This window comes from Emydura macquarii, unplaced genomic scaffold (assembly GCF_026122565.2).
Source record: "Emydura macquarii macquarii isolate MOO-44397 ecotype Brisbane River unplaced genomic scaffold, CSIRO-AGI_Emac_v2 contig_1644, whole genome shotgun sequence".
Classification (NCBI taxonomy): domain Eukaryota; kingdom Metazoa; phylum Chordata; order Testudines; family Chelidae; genus Emydura; species Emydura macquarii.
This window is the reverse complement of record NW_027131781.1, coordinates 12175779-12192503: the sequence shown is the minus strand read 5'-3', so window position 1 is coordinate 12192503 and position 16725 is coordinate 12175779. Positions and strand designations below refer to the sequence as shown.

The 16725-nt window shown below is 41.0% G+C and overlaps 1 protein-coding gene across 4 annotated transcripts in view; it reads right to left on the bottom strand.

The window, feature by feature from the left end:
- The window catches only part of AKAP13 (A-kinase anchoring protein 13), a 297054-nt gene that overhangs the window by 200223 nt on the left and 80106 nt on the right, over positions 1 to 16725 (bottom strand). For 3 of the 4 annotated variants that reach the window (XM_067555646.1, XM_067555644.1, XM_067555647.1), the window contains one exon: positions 13139 to 13181. In XM_067555646.1, coding sequence (XP_067411747.1) covers positions 13139 to 13181 — 43 coding nt within the window. Of the gene's footprint in view, positions 1 to 13138; positions 13182 to 13480; positions 14117 to 16725 lie in introns of those variants that run through there. The other variant, XM_067555648.1, reaches the window with a different exon arrangement.

The window sequence follows — 16725 nt, the reverse complement described above, 5'->3', positions numbered from 1 at the left end:
TTCTGCTGGTAGTTGGGGCATGCACACGTGGGGGAAAATCTCTATACATGGTCCCAGAATGTCAGTGAAAGACCCCAAAGCCTGTACTCTTATCGCTTATATTATCCAATAGCTCACAGCATTCGTGCACATCACACCTCTCCAAGGTCCATAGGAATCCTGACTCTATTGTGATGGAATCATGGTAACTTACAAGCCAACTTTTACTTGCTCAGGGTTGCTTGTCCCTGCCCATCTCTCCAAAGCTTAGGCCACAATCCTCAAAGGCAATTAGGCTCTTAACCTCCATTGATTTCTATGGAAGTTAGGAGCCTAAATACCGTTGAAGATCTGGGACTTTTGGGCTACACTGATAAAGTATTCAACCCTAAAATTTTATTAGTAGCTGCCTGAGTGATCAGCACCACTTCCAACCAATTACACACATAACAAAATGGGCCCTTTTAAAACATGGGAATGGGAAAATAGCAGGTCGTGTTAATGCACCTGCTTCCTGAGAAATGGAAAGTCAGCCCTCAGCACCATTGAGTTAAAAGGAGAGGTTCAGAATTCCTGTAGGCGAAGTACAAATGACAATACTTTTTGTTAGACTGTTTCCTATCAGGGGCATCATTTCTAAAGCAGAGCAGCTGTATCTAAAATGATAGGTCTTAAGCCTTTTCCCTATTTAAAAGCACATGGCTGCAGAAGGGCTCTCCTCACTCCGCTCTCCTCCTCTCTACAGCAACACCCTCCAAAAGATACAGCTCAGACTGCTGTGTGCTTTGAAGTGTCAATTTCCCTACCAACTGCAAAACAGCCTCTTCCACTTACAAATATTTCACAACTACAGTACACAGAGCTACCGTTAATAATCAAGCCAATTTTTAAAGTGGCATTGTACTTTTTTGCAACTAGGAATACAACACATTTTATCTGTATTTTACTAAGGAAGTTTATTTTTCCACTAGCCCTAGATAATTAGTTCTTTTAGTCCTTAAGAAACAAAATCATTTGAAACAAGTAAAATGGACTGGAAAGCAGAACCTCAGCATTAAAATCTCTGTCCTGTAACACAGCTGCCACTTGGTGGCAGTACATAGCACTGATCTCAAGAAAAACTTACTAATAATTGCTGCTTTATTTTATTTTTCACTTAGAAATAAAAACATATTGCTTTATTTAGACAGCTATATGTCACACAGCATCTCTCCCACAAACTGTGTCCCAACACACTTTACAGCGCCACAATTGAAATAACAGCAGGATGAGAGAGAGAGAAAGAGGTGATAGGTAAAGGAAACCAGATATGTTTTTCTGATTAGATTTGAAAACTTATAGTGTTATTTGAAAATGTATACTAGCATTATTGCTCTTACAGTCTCAGACCTGTCAGATTCCTCAATGTAACCCTGCTCCAGCCATGTTCCAGCGGGGTGTTAACCAGATTGTAAAAACTGGCTCCAGGCAAAGCAAGTGTTGATATTTTGTTACAGAAACAAAACGGGATAAGAGTTTTGGGGGTCCGAGTGGGGACTTAGGTCATCTTTAAAGGTGAACTGAAAAAGCATTTTCAATAGCTATTTAAGAACCCAAACAAGTTGTAGAATACACAGAGTTAACTGTACATAAATAATACCTCACTCTTACATGGTTCTTTTCATGAGTATGTCCCAAAGCACATTACAATCTTTTAAAATATATTTATCCTCACAACACTCCTGTGAGGTAGGGAAATGCTATTATCCCCCTTACAGACAGGGAACTAAGGCACAGAGAGGCTAAGTGTCTTTGCCCAAGGTCACACAAGAAGTCCGTAATGAAGCAGAGAACTGAATCTCCTACACTAGTGCCCTAACCACCAGTTTGTCCTGCCCCTACGCACTTCACCGAAAAAAATAGTTGAAAACCCTTTCTCTCTGTTAAGACCTCACTCCCTGGATCTGTTTTTCCTGTGACAGCTGGTGGTGACATCATCACCCAACATGGGGTAAGGGATGCAACGCTTTTCAACACTCCAACAGGTAGCAAGTTCACCAGATGCTGTGGGAGACAGAGGACCCTGAACTCAGGGCCTGGCAGGCATAGACTGTCTTAACAAATTAGTTACCATGCACTGATTGCATTGTAGCTATTTTTCCAATGAAGAAGTTCATGAAGATTTTTAGTACTCAGGGTTTAAAATAACCAGCCTCATGATAAAGATGTTACAGCTCACAATGATATGGTGCCTTCAGCAGAGGATAGAGAGGCCTCCGGGAAGGCACAAATTATTTCAATAGCATGTAGGCTATAATACTTCAAGATAATGGTGACTGAAGGGCAGAGTCTCAGACAATAAATGCCTTGGGTTTTGTTTGTTCAAGCTAGGTCATTTATGTCATTTCACTGTAAGATTTACATACACAGACAAACCCCATTTTACACCAATCCTAGCAGAAAACATGGAATACAGGGTGGGAGGAATAGCATGGGCTAGTTTAAGCAGAGTTAACTAAATGATGTGTCAGAGTTTGGAATGTGTGAAAAATGTGGGAGGAAGGCTAAGAAGGAATTTACCAACTGCAACTCACTCCATGACCTGTTTGCAATGAGTATGGTATTTCAGCAGGAAAGCTCTCAATCGATGGTCACTTCATTTCACAAAGCTACTCTAGATAAGACTGCTTTAAATATTTGAATGATTATATTAAATACATGACTGATGTGTGAAGGTGTTTACATAAGTATTTAGCAGCACTCATGGGTTAAAGCAGCTTCTAGTGTGAGAGTTATTCAAAGCGGCTCTTAAAATTGTGGGGACCTGTGTGGTCCCCACCTAAGAGGCAACAATACATTGCAAGTCCAGGATTCAGCTCTACAGCTAAGAAGCAGCATATTGGTTTGCAGGAACACAGCACTGTGCTTCAATTGCAGTGATGGGCTCTACAATTCAACAGAAGAGGAGACAAACTATCCTTGCATGATGTGAACAAGAATTTGGGGAGCTGGGAAAGGAAGGATCACCGATCAAAGGCCAGGATAGATATCATACACCATTTGGTGCATAGTTTAATAAGGGCAGTGTTGCAGGAAAGTAGTATATTTAAGGATACCTTGCATTTCCACTGGTGAGGCAAAAATAAAGATATAGAGGGGAAAGTTGCACATACTTCTTTAGAGCTGCCAAATGTAATGTGTTAATCTGAAAGGTCAGGATTTACCTAAGCATGATGCTTTCTATGAGACTTCCTAAATAGTCCCAGATTTTCAGGACCCTCCTTAAATAACTCTAATGTGTTCTTTGCACCTAATTTAAATGCCTTCTCATATTGTGGAAATCAAAGGCTTTACGGGAAGAGGGACAAAAAAGTCACCTTATCATTAAGGGAAAATTCAAGTGCCCAACTAATACATGACAAGAGAGTATCAGATTCTCCTGCCTTTATAACTACAAAACCAAACCAAACCAAAGATCAAAGCTTCGTTTCCTCTTGCCTGAGGATCCCAAGAGAAAAATCAGACAAGGCTACTGTGTTGATCACAATAATGGACTATCCCCATGTCAAAAGAGGACAATCTACTTTCTGCCTGTCATTATCAGATACCCACAAATCCCCAGTGGCCTGTATCACCCTGGCTCCCTCTATGAAAGCTGATTCACTGCATCTAGGTGACTGATTAAACTTAGCTGTCCAGCCAATGGCTTCAGGGACAAACTTCACTGACTGATATTATCACACAGCAAAAGCATTTCACTTGGGCCTTATCCCTCTGGTAAATATTTTAAAAGATTACCAATTATGGTACAGAATGCTGCACAAATTGCACCATCTGAGACTCAGTTTCAGATATGGTAATTAATTATTCTGCTGTCAAACACTGACAGCTTTGACTCCACTTCATGTTTTCCCTCAACATAATATCTTTATTTAAGCTTGGATTTTAATCAGCCATTGTCCACCCATCCAGAAGGAAGTAATTACTTTCTAACCAATTTCAAAAAGCTCAATTGCACCCTGACAACTCTGGTACCTCACCATCCCTCATAACTACTGCTATTGTTTAAGTGCTGACAATTTGCTTGGAATGGTACTAGACATACAGATGAAGACAGTTCCTGTTCTGGGCAGATTACAATCTAAACAGGAGACATAAAGAAGGCAGGACACACTGGAAGAGGTTGCTTGGGTTTTATTAATGCCTCTCTCTTCCCTTTGTAAACAATGTTGTGGAGGTGAAGGCACTAGTGGGTTTGTGGGCCTTAAACAACAGTCTCAGAATAAACAATTGAAAAGTTCTAAGCTGATCCATGTTTATATACGTTCTACCCCACAGGAAATGTGTCGAGTAGCATAAATTAATCTTAGATTGTCTGCTAGGGAAGCAAATGTTGCTCTCAACATGCAAAGGAAAGAAAGAGGCCAATATGGTTCCAAAGGTGCTTTCTAATGCCCTGAAAATCAAAAAAGAATCCTACAAAAAATGGAAACATGGACCAATTGCTATGGAGGAGTACAAAAGAATACCACAAGCATGTAGGGACAAAATCGGAAAGGTTAAGGCACTAAATGAGTTACACCTAGCAAGGGATATAAAAAGCAATAAGAGGTTCTTTTCATACAACAGGAGCAAGAAAAAGATGAAGGAAAGTGTAAGGGGAAGCTAATAACTGACAACATCATGAAGGCTGAGATGCTGAATGCCTGTTCTGTTTCAGTCTTCACTAAAAATGTAAATTGTGACCAGACATTTAACAGTTAATATTAACAACAAAGGGGGAGGAACACAAGCCAAAATAGGGAAAGAACAGGTTAAAGAATATTTAGATAAGTTGGATGTATTCAAGTTGGCAGAGACCTGATCAAATTCATCCTAGGGTTCTTAAAGAACTAGCTGAAACAATCTCAAAACCATTAGCAATTAGTTTTGAGAACTCATGGGCAGGGCCCTACCAAGTTCACAGTACATTTTGGTCAATTCCATGATGGTGGGAGGTGGTGGTGGTGGTGTTAAATTAGTCTGTTTCACATCTTCAGATGTTTACATATGAAATTTTCCATGGTGGTGTAACCCTGGGGGTCCCAACCCAAAAGGGAGTCGGGTGGGAGGGGGAAGGGGCTACAAAGCTTTTGTGGGGGGTTGCAGGATTGCCACCCTCACAGACACAGGGCTTCCTGCAGCCAGAGGAGGTTCCCGGAGGTGGAGGTGGGTCTGATCTCCCTGTGCTGCTGGGAGCACCCCAGCCAGGGGCTCCTAGCTGCTAGTCCCAGCCGGGCTGGGGAAGGACAGGACTTCCGCTTCCCCTGCATGGCTGCTCTCAGGAAGGAAATCACACCCACCTCCACCTCTGGGTACCTCCCCCAGTTGCAGGAAACTCTGTGGCTACACTGCCTTCAGAGTCCAGCTCTGGCAACACAGCCACAGAGCTTCTTGCAGTGGGGGGAGATACCTGGAGGTAGGTCTGATCTCCCCAAGAGCGGCCGTGCAGAGAAAGAGGAAGTCCTGTCCCTCTCCAGCCCCACCAGGACTAGCAGCTAGGAGCCCCCAGCTGGGGCGCTCCCAGCAGCACAGACGAGGGTTCCCAGAGGTGGGTCTGATCTCCCACAGAGAGCGGCAGTGCAGGGGAAGAATAAGTCCAGTCCCTCCCCAGCCTGGCCAGGACTAGCAGCTAGATCCTGGTGCATGGTAAGAGCCCCCACCTGGGACGACTTAGCCCTGCCTCCGCCTTTCCGCTCCAATAGCTAGATTATACAGGAGAGGTCCAGTTTCATGGTCCATGATGTGTTTTTCATGGCTGTGAATTTGGTAGGGCCCTACTCATGGGGGGACGAGTGAGGTCCCAGAAGATTGGAGAAGGCTAAACAAGGGACCTATCTTTTAAAAAGGGGAACAAGGTCCTCAGGAATTACAAATCAGTCATCTTAACTTTGATACCTCGAAAGATACTGGAACAAATTATTAAACCATCAGTTTGTAAGTATCTAGAGGATAATAGGATTACAAGAAATAACCAGCATGTATTTGTCAAAAACAAATTACGTCAAACCAACCTAATTTTTTATAGGGTTACTGACCTGGTGGATAGGGGGAAGCAGTAGATGTAATATATCTTGATTTTATTAAGGCTTTTAACACAGTCCCACATGACATTCTCATAAACAAACTAGGACAATGCGGTATAGATGAATTTACTACAAGGCGGGTGCAAAACAGGTTGAAAGACCATACTCAAAGAGTACTTATCAATGGTTTCCTGTCAAACTGAGAGGGTGTATCTAGTCGGATCCCACAGGAGTAAGTCCTGGGTCCTGTACTATACAATATTTTCATTAATAATTTTGATAATGAAGTGGAGAGTATGCTTGTAAAATATGCAGATGACACCACTCTGGGAGGGGTTGCAAGCACTTAGGACAAGATTAGAATTCAAAATGACCCTGACAAATTGGATAAGTGGTCTGAATTCAACAAGATTAAATTCAATAAAAGCAAGTGCAAAATACTTCATTTAGGAAGGAAAAATCAAATACACAACTAGAAAATGGGGAATAAGTGGCTAAGTGTTAGTACTGCTGAAAAGGACCTGGGGGTTATAGTGAATCACAAATTGAATATGAATCAACAATGTGAAGCAGTTGAAGAAAAGGCTAATATTCTGGGGTATATTAACAGGACTGTTGTATGTAAGACATGGGAGGTAATTGTCCCCGTCTACTCGGCACTGGTAAGGCCTCAGCTAGAGTACTGTATCCAGTTCTGGGGGCTACTCTTTAGGAAAGATATGGACAAATTGGAGTGAGTCCTGAGGAGAGCAACAAAAATTACAAAAGGTTTAGAAAACCTGATCTCTGAGGAAAGGTTAAAAAAACTGGGCCTGTTTAGTCTTGAGAAAAGAAGACTGAGGGGGAACCTGATAACAGTCTTCAAATATGTTAACGGCTCTTATAAAGAGGATGGTGATCAACTATTCTCCCTATCCACTGGAGGTAGGACAAGAAGTAATGGGCTTAAGCTGCAGCAAGGGAGATTTAGGGGAGACATCAGGAAAATCTTTCTAACTATAAGGGTAGTTAACCTCTGGAATAGAATTCCAAAGAAGGTTGCAGAATCCCCATCAGTGGAGGTTTTTAAGAACATGTTGGACAAACTTCTCAGCAATGGTCTACAGTTAGTTGGTGCTACCACAGCACAGGGAACCGGATTTTATGACTTCTCAAGGTCTCTTCCAGCCCTATATTTTTATGAATCTATGAAATAGCCCCACCCATCACCATTCAACCAACTTTTAGCCACAGTGGGCCCGATCAAGCTTCCACTGAAAATCAATGGAAGACTTTCCTTTTTCATATAGGCAATGCACAAATGCCCAATTATACAACTAAAGACTTTTACCAATTTTTTATAAACTAGCATGATCTATCACCATAATTTGGTTATCAGATTGTGTGTGTTATAGTAAGTGTCAATGTAACTATACTGTACAGAGCTTCTGTGAATGGAGACAAGCAGCAAGACCAATAATGTTATAAAAGCCCATAGACAGGCATCACTGAGGCTAAAATTGGAAAGTACACAGTTCACTTTTGAAGCAAGACTATTAGGACATCATATGTAACTAAAGACTTGATCTTGATCATTTACCCCTATGCACTTTATATTTATTGAAGGTATGTTGGTAATAACATAACTTGTTATCCTTGACTCTTTAGTTAAATCTTTTGTTGGATGCATTACTATAATCTCAGTTATGGAACCAACCATAAAATAAGCAAAATTTTACCTATATAAAGCTTGTTCCAATTTCCTTTCTAGTTACCTACAATTGGTAGCAATTCCATTCAGCCCAAAGAACTGACTAAAACTGTCATTTGAATTTCAGTTACAGACGAAGGTGTTTCTTTTAACTAAATCAGAAATCAAAGATCACTTACAAAAAAAATCTAAGCACTAACTAACCTTGCTCTACCACTGCACCCCTGACCTGCGGTAGAACTGGCTATTCCAGTTCCAAGTCCTCAAATGCAGTTCTGGCAATAAGTACAGCTCCTTATATTCTAGGTCTAGCTATATGCTTTATGGGCGAAGTGAAAAAAATGTCTATGACATATAAGATGAGAAACCTCATTGTAAGACCTTCAAAAAAACTAAATCTGATATTGATCATTTCCCTCCATTTTTTTCATTAATAAAATATGTTTGTCACCTCCCAACTCCACCCCAACTTTTACATACACCAACAGAAAGGACAAACCTTTTAAAGTCTGATTTGAACATACAAAATCCATCACAGAGTCAGAGCTAAGACTTAAACTCCATTCTTAATCCACTTCACTGTGCTTGGGAGATCCCTGAAATGGTGGAATGGTATTGCAATATGAAGTGACAATGGAGCAGAGTTAAAAACCATTTCCATGTTTAATTCTGTGCCTTTGCTTTAGCACAGAAGTTCCCATATGGTGATGTGTGGTAGATAACTGGACAACTATGGTGGTCCATGGACAATTGTCTGATCACATAAAGTTGGTTCTTCTTTCATAAATCCTGCTTCTAAAATACACTAGAAGGCCAATAAGGCACATTGAATATTTTATTAATGCCATTTTTCATGTAAGTAATTGCTGTAGAGGTCCTAGAGAGATTATGCAATTGTGAACAAGATGAGAATCGTCCTTACAATTGCAAATCGCAGGGGAAGAAGTCCATTATAGCAGTATACACAGAAGTCACTTGATACTGATCCCAGTCGTGTGAAACCACCTTTTGTAACCCTGACCCATGTCACATGACTGTGGCCAGTATATGAAGTGCATTCTCCGACGGGCACTGCTGCATCCCATACTTTGACATTTTTTTACGATATGGACCACACTTTAACACAGAGATGATCTTGTGCACAATAATCAAAGTCCCAGGTTAATAGTGTTAATTTGTATCTGTTATTGGGATACAGATAATCCTTGTCAATGACTCTACTGACCCTATTTCTCAGAGTTTCTTGTTGTCAATAAGACTGCAGCTGATATTACAGAACCCTACCATGTCATGTTAGGGAGAGGAAAAAATGGATTTAAATTTCTTTAAATTCACACCATAACAACACACTAGACTTTAGAAAGACAGTGTTCTATTTTAAAGTGACTAAGTGTTGACAGTTACACTGAGCTGATAGCTGCTTGACCAACATGTTTAAATATTGGCATTAATTATATCACTCTGCTGACGTTCCTCTGTGCTATATTGGGGAACACTTGACTGCTCTCCTAAGTTGCTGGTCTCATGACTGAATCCATGTGTAAACTGGGAGCCAAGCCAAACCAAGGGGCTAGGAGAGATCACATTGTTATAAAGTTTAGGTAACTTAATCAGAGATTAAAGGAGAGATACAATTGTCACAGGAGAGTCAAATAAAACAAGGGCCAGTTGTTTTTAGCATGAAGTATAAATCCATGTTCACAAAGATGCTGGAAGAATAGACTGACTTCATCTCTACCTGTTGATTTTTTCCCCCAGAATAGTTGCATCACACCTGCAGTTTACAATGCTTGGCTTTAATTCTCATTCACCAGAGAATCAACTGAGACTGCTGAAAATGGAATGCTAACATTTAATTTTAAAAACGGATACCAGCTTCTCTCTTTTGGTCTTCAAATAAACTCTCTCAAAGGCCTGTAGCCATATCATCTCAGGCTGTGACCTCACCAGATCTCACAAACCAACCGGAGACAGGATGGGTCAGCTCTTATGGAATGTGAGAATGAAAATCCAGGTGATTTCGGAAGTAGGAGTAGCGATTCAGTAGGTGGCTCTCTTTCCCTCCAAGTCAGTGTAATGAATCAATGCCCCAGTATGGGGCTTAGTTTGTTATTGGAAGTACATTCTTTTTTATCACAAACAAAACCTAGGTCCTGAGTACGTGTTACCTCTTAGGTTCCCACAACACTGTTCACAAGTATAAGAGTTGTTGTCCCAGACAAGTATCAACTACGGTAAATTGCCCTTGAAGTTCAACTGCAGATGTTATTTTTCACTTTCTCCCTCTAAAAATGACAGGACAATGTTGTTGGTGGAGAGTAACCGTCAAAAGAGGAGGCAGTTTGGTGTATGGAGAGTGGATACCTAAATATTTTCTCTCTCTCTCTCTCTCTCTAAAGCTTTTTTTTTTTCCCCCTTTGGACTAAGAAATGGCCACACTCCAAAGACCTCCTAAAAACCACACCAAAACAAAAAACTTTCCCTGGAAGCAATCACTGGTATATGTGGCTCCCTCCATATAATCACTACTTTCGTTTCCAATCATTTGCTTCACAGATGGCAAATTCCTTATTAACAAATGAATGACTTGTTTTCAACGCAATTCTTAGCTTTCTGAAATGCAGCCCAAAACCGAGCCTATGCATGGGACGTATAATAAATGTCAATCTGAAAAGGAACACATATTCCAAGAACTTCTAGTGCTGTTTGACAGTAATGCCCACTGCTAGCCGGTCCTGGAAATTATTCTGCGTCTGCCTTTTGAACAAAAAAAATCAGAAAGTGGTAGATCTGTTTTTGGTTTTAATCTTTTTTCTCTTCCTCTCACATGTAACAATCCTCTCAACAGATGGAGAGAGATCAGTTGTCAATTAGTAGTAGGTGGAACACGAAAACTGATCCAAAAAAATTACGCAGTACATAAATTGAAAGCAAACTTATTTATTTTCCTAGATTGTTTGCATCTATCGAAACTGGCTCCTGATTTCAGTAGAAACAGATTAACTTTTATACCTATTGAGAGAAAAAAACCACCAGAGCAGTAAGAGTCATGTCATGGGCATATCAGCATACACAAAGAAAAATTATACAGTGTGTGGTGCTATCATTTTGTTCATCACTAATCTAAATTTAACTTCAATTTAATCCTTCCCACCCCCACACATGGAAAGAGACCTTGTAAATATGTCCAATGATGAATGTATTATCTATTAAAAGCAAAGCAATCAAAATGATGGGGAAATATAATAAACTTAGCTTGAGTGCAACATTAGGACTGAGAAATCAAGCACTCAAGATCAGGAAATTCATAAAATTACACACTAATTTAATTATGTTTGCCCATATACCTTATAATATGGTGTTTACATCAAATAGATGTACATAACCTGCAATTTCTTGTAATCACTCTTTCCTAACTTTAAACTAAGTTTTTTCTAAATTGATATGGCTATAATTTGCCTGTGATTTACCATCTTTTATGTTAAAATTTGTTGCAAGATCATACACAATGCAGCTGTGGATTTCAATAAGTTATTTTTACAGACACTCTTCAGAGTAGAATCACATTCTAGTGCTTTTATGTGATAGAGAAGGTGGAAGCCTGAGGGTAAAAAAAATTAAGCCATTGACAGAACAAAGGTGCAGAATTAAAAATGATAAAAGATTAAAGGTCAGTATAGTCTATTATGTCAAACAACCAGTGCTTCACAAGAAACTGTAGGACATCTCCCCATCACCAATGCCCACTTAGCTCCTATTTCTGCTATGGCTGTTTGCAAAAGCACTTTTCTTCCACTAGTACAAGTGGAGCTCCACCAGTGGTAGCAATGGTGAGACTAAGTGTAGACTGACCACTATAGTTTTACCCACCATCTTGGCTAACACTGCTCAGAGCAGGTCTAGACAACATTGAGGCTAAACTGACTGCCAGTGGCCTGCCGACAGCTAGAACTCCCAACATGGCTACCAGTGGAAGGTGTGGTGGAGCCATGCCCAGAAGTAGCAAATGACAGATTTTACAAAACACCCTTGCGTAGATAAGGTGTTGAAGACAATTGTGCTGGGGTGAGGGGCGTGCACAGAAATTTAACTTTGACCCCTTTTGGAGGGGCACAGAATCCCTCACTCTTCCCTCTGCCCCACCCCGGCTTGAGCTTGCTCTCTCCTGCCTGCCTGCCCGCCCGCCCCCCTCCCCACCACCCCCCAGGCCAGAGGAGGTCTGTGCCCCTGATGATTATTGGGGGGGCACATGCCTCTGTTTGCCCTTCCCTCCCCCCTCCCATGCATGCCTTTGGCTGTGCTTGACGTCCTGTTGACTTCAAATAGGAACAGCATCAGCTGTTGTGTCATCAGAAGACTCTTTCCTATGCCATTATTATTATTTTTTATCATGAGAGAAGAATAAAGTCATTAAAAAGTAGACAGACAATCTAAAAATTAACAGTTAAGGAATCTCTGTTTCAAAACAACAGATTGGAGTCTATTTAAAGGGTTTCCAGATTGGAGGAGCTGGTGAAAGGAGCCTTTTAATATGTACATTGCTAATTCTTCACTGCACATGCCAAAGGTTCCTAGAACATAACTGATTGAAGAGAAATAGATTACCTAGAGTAGGACAGTGGTTACTTGTTTTTAAAACTGGCACGGTGCATTTACATTCCGTTCGAAACAGGTAATACATTTTGAACAATACAATACAAGGATTTTACAAGTAAATCATTAACATAATGCACATCTGTGGTGCTATATACAGTAAAAAAGTTAAGCCACCTGCCACTGATTTCAAAACATATTTGAACAATTTATATACATGTGTGTCCAGCTCGTTTGGCAATTCCCATTATGCTGCAATGGGCTTGTATTAAGAAGGAAAAGGTATCCTGTTCTTTATTATCTTGGTCATCCATGTCACCAGCTTCTAGAGAGACTGATATAAAACATACCATACTATAGAAATCTTAGAGAGCTCTCCTGCTATTTCCTGATGTCCCAGCTCCATTTCTGTCTAAGGTCCCACAAAAAACGATACCCTAGGGTGAATATTAAGGTTTCTTGTTTCCCACACAAACTGCAACTTGCAAGACCTCTCAATATTTCCTGAGTTCCAAGAGCATTAACATTCACCCAGAAATGTTCTCCAGGCTCTTAAGGTTACCCATGGTGCATAACAGTATTACACATTACAACATTCCACAAGTGTGATCCTTAAACCTTCTGCATCAAAGGTATTATCCAGGCTAGTAAAAAGCTTCATTTGTACTGAAATATTACACCTTTAATTTGATTTATTTGGGGAGCAAAAAATAAAACAAGGTAAACAAGATCTCTGGAAAAGAGTAGAACAGTATCATAGAAGTACAACTTCTCTCTCCTCTCTTTCTCTCTCACACACACACAAAAGTAGTTTAAATGTTGCTTTACTCACATATAACGGAGCTTGCTGTGGATTAAGTTTCATGACCCGAACACTGGAATGGAAGAGAAAAGATATGTTAAAAAACATTCCTCTATCCTCTCAAAAATTCACTTTTTTTTTCTCCCTCCCCCCCCCCCCCAACTCGGCGCGGGCGGGGGAGGGGGAGAAGAGGGGGATAAATTGCAAAATCCTAAATAAATAATCTACAGATCCACACAAGACCACAGCTAGAGAAAAAATTCTCTCTAACTGGTAGTTTCACACTACTTTACCTTGTGGGTCCCAGCAGATCTAAATAATATAGGAATACAAATACCAGATTCTTCCTGCCTTGCTCATACTGAGCAGTACCTTTCTGAGCAGAGTCCCAGTGGAATGACTACTAGCAAAGTCCAGTGCTCCTTAGCTTGAGTAAGGATGGCAGAGTCTGTCCCAAAGGGAATGGATAGTTGATATCCCTTACCTTACACATGGCACTGCCCATTTCAGACTAGACCTTACAACTTGTCCTGCACAAGGAGTGGCATGGATCTAAAAGCAGGGCAAGCACTGAATTGCAACTCAGTCACAATCCAACCGCTGGTTCCCTTTTTGCTCTGAGGGAGGGGGAGGTTAATTCACCCATTTCATGCAGAAGTTTACTCCTTCCCTCTGTAGCTAACCAGCTGCTTTGACCAGAAGGCAGTGCCCAGACTCCTCCCACTCAGGGGCAGAAGAGCTACAACTATCTCCGTGGCTGATAATAGGTTGTGGAGATGGAACTCACTCCCCTTTGACATCCACATCAGTTCACCTCTCTTCACTCCCAAAACACATCTTAAAGCCACCTGTTTACAAATGTGTTCTCTAGTGTGACAACTGTTGTAACCCTTCCACACATCTTACACCCCTCCTGTATTTGCCCCTTTCCGTTGTTCTTGTTTGAACCTGTATAAGTTGATCTTTTAATCTTCAGGAATGTGAGTTCTCTGCATTGGTGCAGAATGTCCTGAAGATCTCCGCAGGTGGCATGTTAATTATTATTATTCCACTATACTTGGTCAATAAGTTTCCCCCTTTTATCACAAAACTCTTATCATCGATGTTTTCCCTCAAGTCACAATTACAGTTCTGATGGCTTGTTCCAGAAGGGGGGGGGGGGAAATCCATTAGTCTGGCAAATGTATCATCCAAAGGAACCTGGTTCCTGTGTTTGCTGGAGTAGTGTCTTTCAGGAAACATTCCAGGAAAATGCAATACACTGAAAAATCCACAGTCAGTCACGATGTGTGAAATTCAGGCATGTTCTTCAGAGAAAGCAGCCTACAGTGCCCAAGCATTCCTTCAGCGATAGCCTAGCCAGGAAACATGAGTCCTTGTCACAAACGTTTCCTATTCCAGTCTAGCAATCTTTAGAGGGTAAACCACATATAGATAAAAAGTTTTTGAAACATTTAGCTGCTGTTAGACGTAGGTGCAGTTTTAATTCTGTGCTCTGATAAAGCACACTGCTTTCTATAGCCTTTTAACAAAGGTTCTGTTAACTCTAATATGTAACAAAAGAGAATTTGAATATTTAATGCTTTTTGGGTCAATTTAGCACTGGTGAAATATAATGGGATTGCCCACTCAGGAGATTTTAAAGTCTCCTGAGTACGCACAGGTCAGGTGCAACATGGGCAATGGTAATGCAAGCCCTCCCTTCACAGCTCCTATGAAAACATGCTTCAAACTTGACTTAGAAGGGTCAACTACTTGAGAGGCAAGAAGGAAATTCAAGCGCAACACCTACAAAATCCTTGGCTTCTCTGCTTTCACTGCCAGCAAAGGTATCAACTAGTGAAAACTGTGTTGATATGCCAACAAAGAGCCAAGAGATGGTAATGACTTTCCATCCCTACCAACTTGGACCTCTCTATCTCCCATATCCACTCTTCCTGTCATTGCTGTGTCCCTTAGATTTTCCAACAGAGAATGGCATTTCTTTCAACCTAACTTCCATTTCCTTTTCTTCTGGGGTTGTGACAATAGAAAGCACATCTGTAGAAGGCAATCTAGTGTTAAAGAACTGCACTATAGGTATGTTGTGTGTGTGTGTGTGTGGGGGGGGGGGGGGGGGGGGGGGGGGGGGGGGGAGCTTCTCCATGTAAAGCCAATGGCAAAAAGTGTACAATTTTCTTTCAACTTCCCAAATATCCACTTTGCTTACAAAGAGCTATGAGGAGAAGCATCCATGGTTATTGGCTGAATAAGGATAGATTTTCAACTTCACCCTCCTGGTGAGTTCATAAATCCCGTGCAGTTTGCTTTTGATTTGTTGCATCATCAAATCTTCCTGAGGAAGCTGAAGGCTTTGTTCCTATTCATCATCCTAGGATTTTAGGTATTATTGTGAGTGCCAGTACATCTAACCTCCCAGGACCAACCTAGAAGGGAAGGATGGTATTGCAGCTAAAGTTCTGGGAATGGGAGTCAGGAAAGCTGGAAAGTCAGCTCCACCATAGACTTTCTTGTATGACATGAGAAAAAGATTTCTGGGTTAAATTTTGGCCCAATTGAAATCAATGGGAGTTTTGCCATTGGCTTTAGTGGGGCCAGGATTTCACCCTTTAGATCTGGTTGCCACACTATAATAAAGAATAGGCATCCCAGTTGAGGGTTATGAGATTAACTTATTAATATCCGTAAAATGCTTTGAGATCCATAGATGGAGGAGAGCAAAGCTTTAGTATTATAACGAGATCATTCAATGCTGCTCCTTTCCTGTGGCAGTGATGGAAGCAAATTTCTAAGTACTTAAGGTCCCCTGTAAGCAGGATAAAAATGCCACCTGTACCTAACACACACAATTAGAGTATCTGGTCCAAATCTACCTCCTCCCAGGGGCTTGCCTTCATTGTTAACTTAAACAACAACCAAAATAAACCTCAGCCTAGGCTTTCTCCTGGGCTTAGCAATTCCTAGGCTTTTTCTCCTGAAGGATATCCCCTCTAATTCCCTTTGCCTTACACTCAATCCTTTTTGTACACCTTCGTAAGACTAATTATTTAGACATGCCTGGGCTGGCTACATAACAAATCAGCAAAATAGCATATCCATAGTCCATCAGCAATTTGTCCTTCTATGCAGAGGCCTAGTACCCAACATCTTGTTATATACACCCTTATTCTGTGAATCTGGTCACAACATCATGTCCAGTTTCAATCACAAAATTCTCTTCCAAGAGTCGGAATAGAAGTTTTACAAAAAATAGCTGTTTGGAAGATGTCTTTTTCCTTCTTTTCAGTTCGTAAGAGAGGGCATTTCTTGTGAAAATGAGGGACCAATAATGTTGGCTTCAGCGTAGCATGCTTTTGGGAGCTGCAGAGCAAGCTTCCTGCACACAGCTCTGCCAATGAACCTCACTTCTGACCTACGACAGCCCCTGTTATTCCTACTCCCCACTCAAATCACACAGTTCTGCCAATTCTCCTCGGTCTGAGTTACAAGAGCCCCGGATATTCTGGAGCCAGGCCTCTTGAACAGATACCAAGAATATTGTCCAACTGGGGGCCTTTTAGTGTGTGTCATAAAACTAGGTTGAGACTGAAGAGTTTTTCATTTTCATATAAACCACT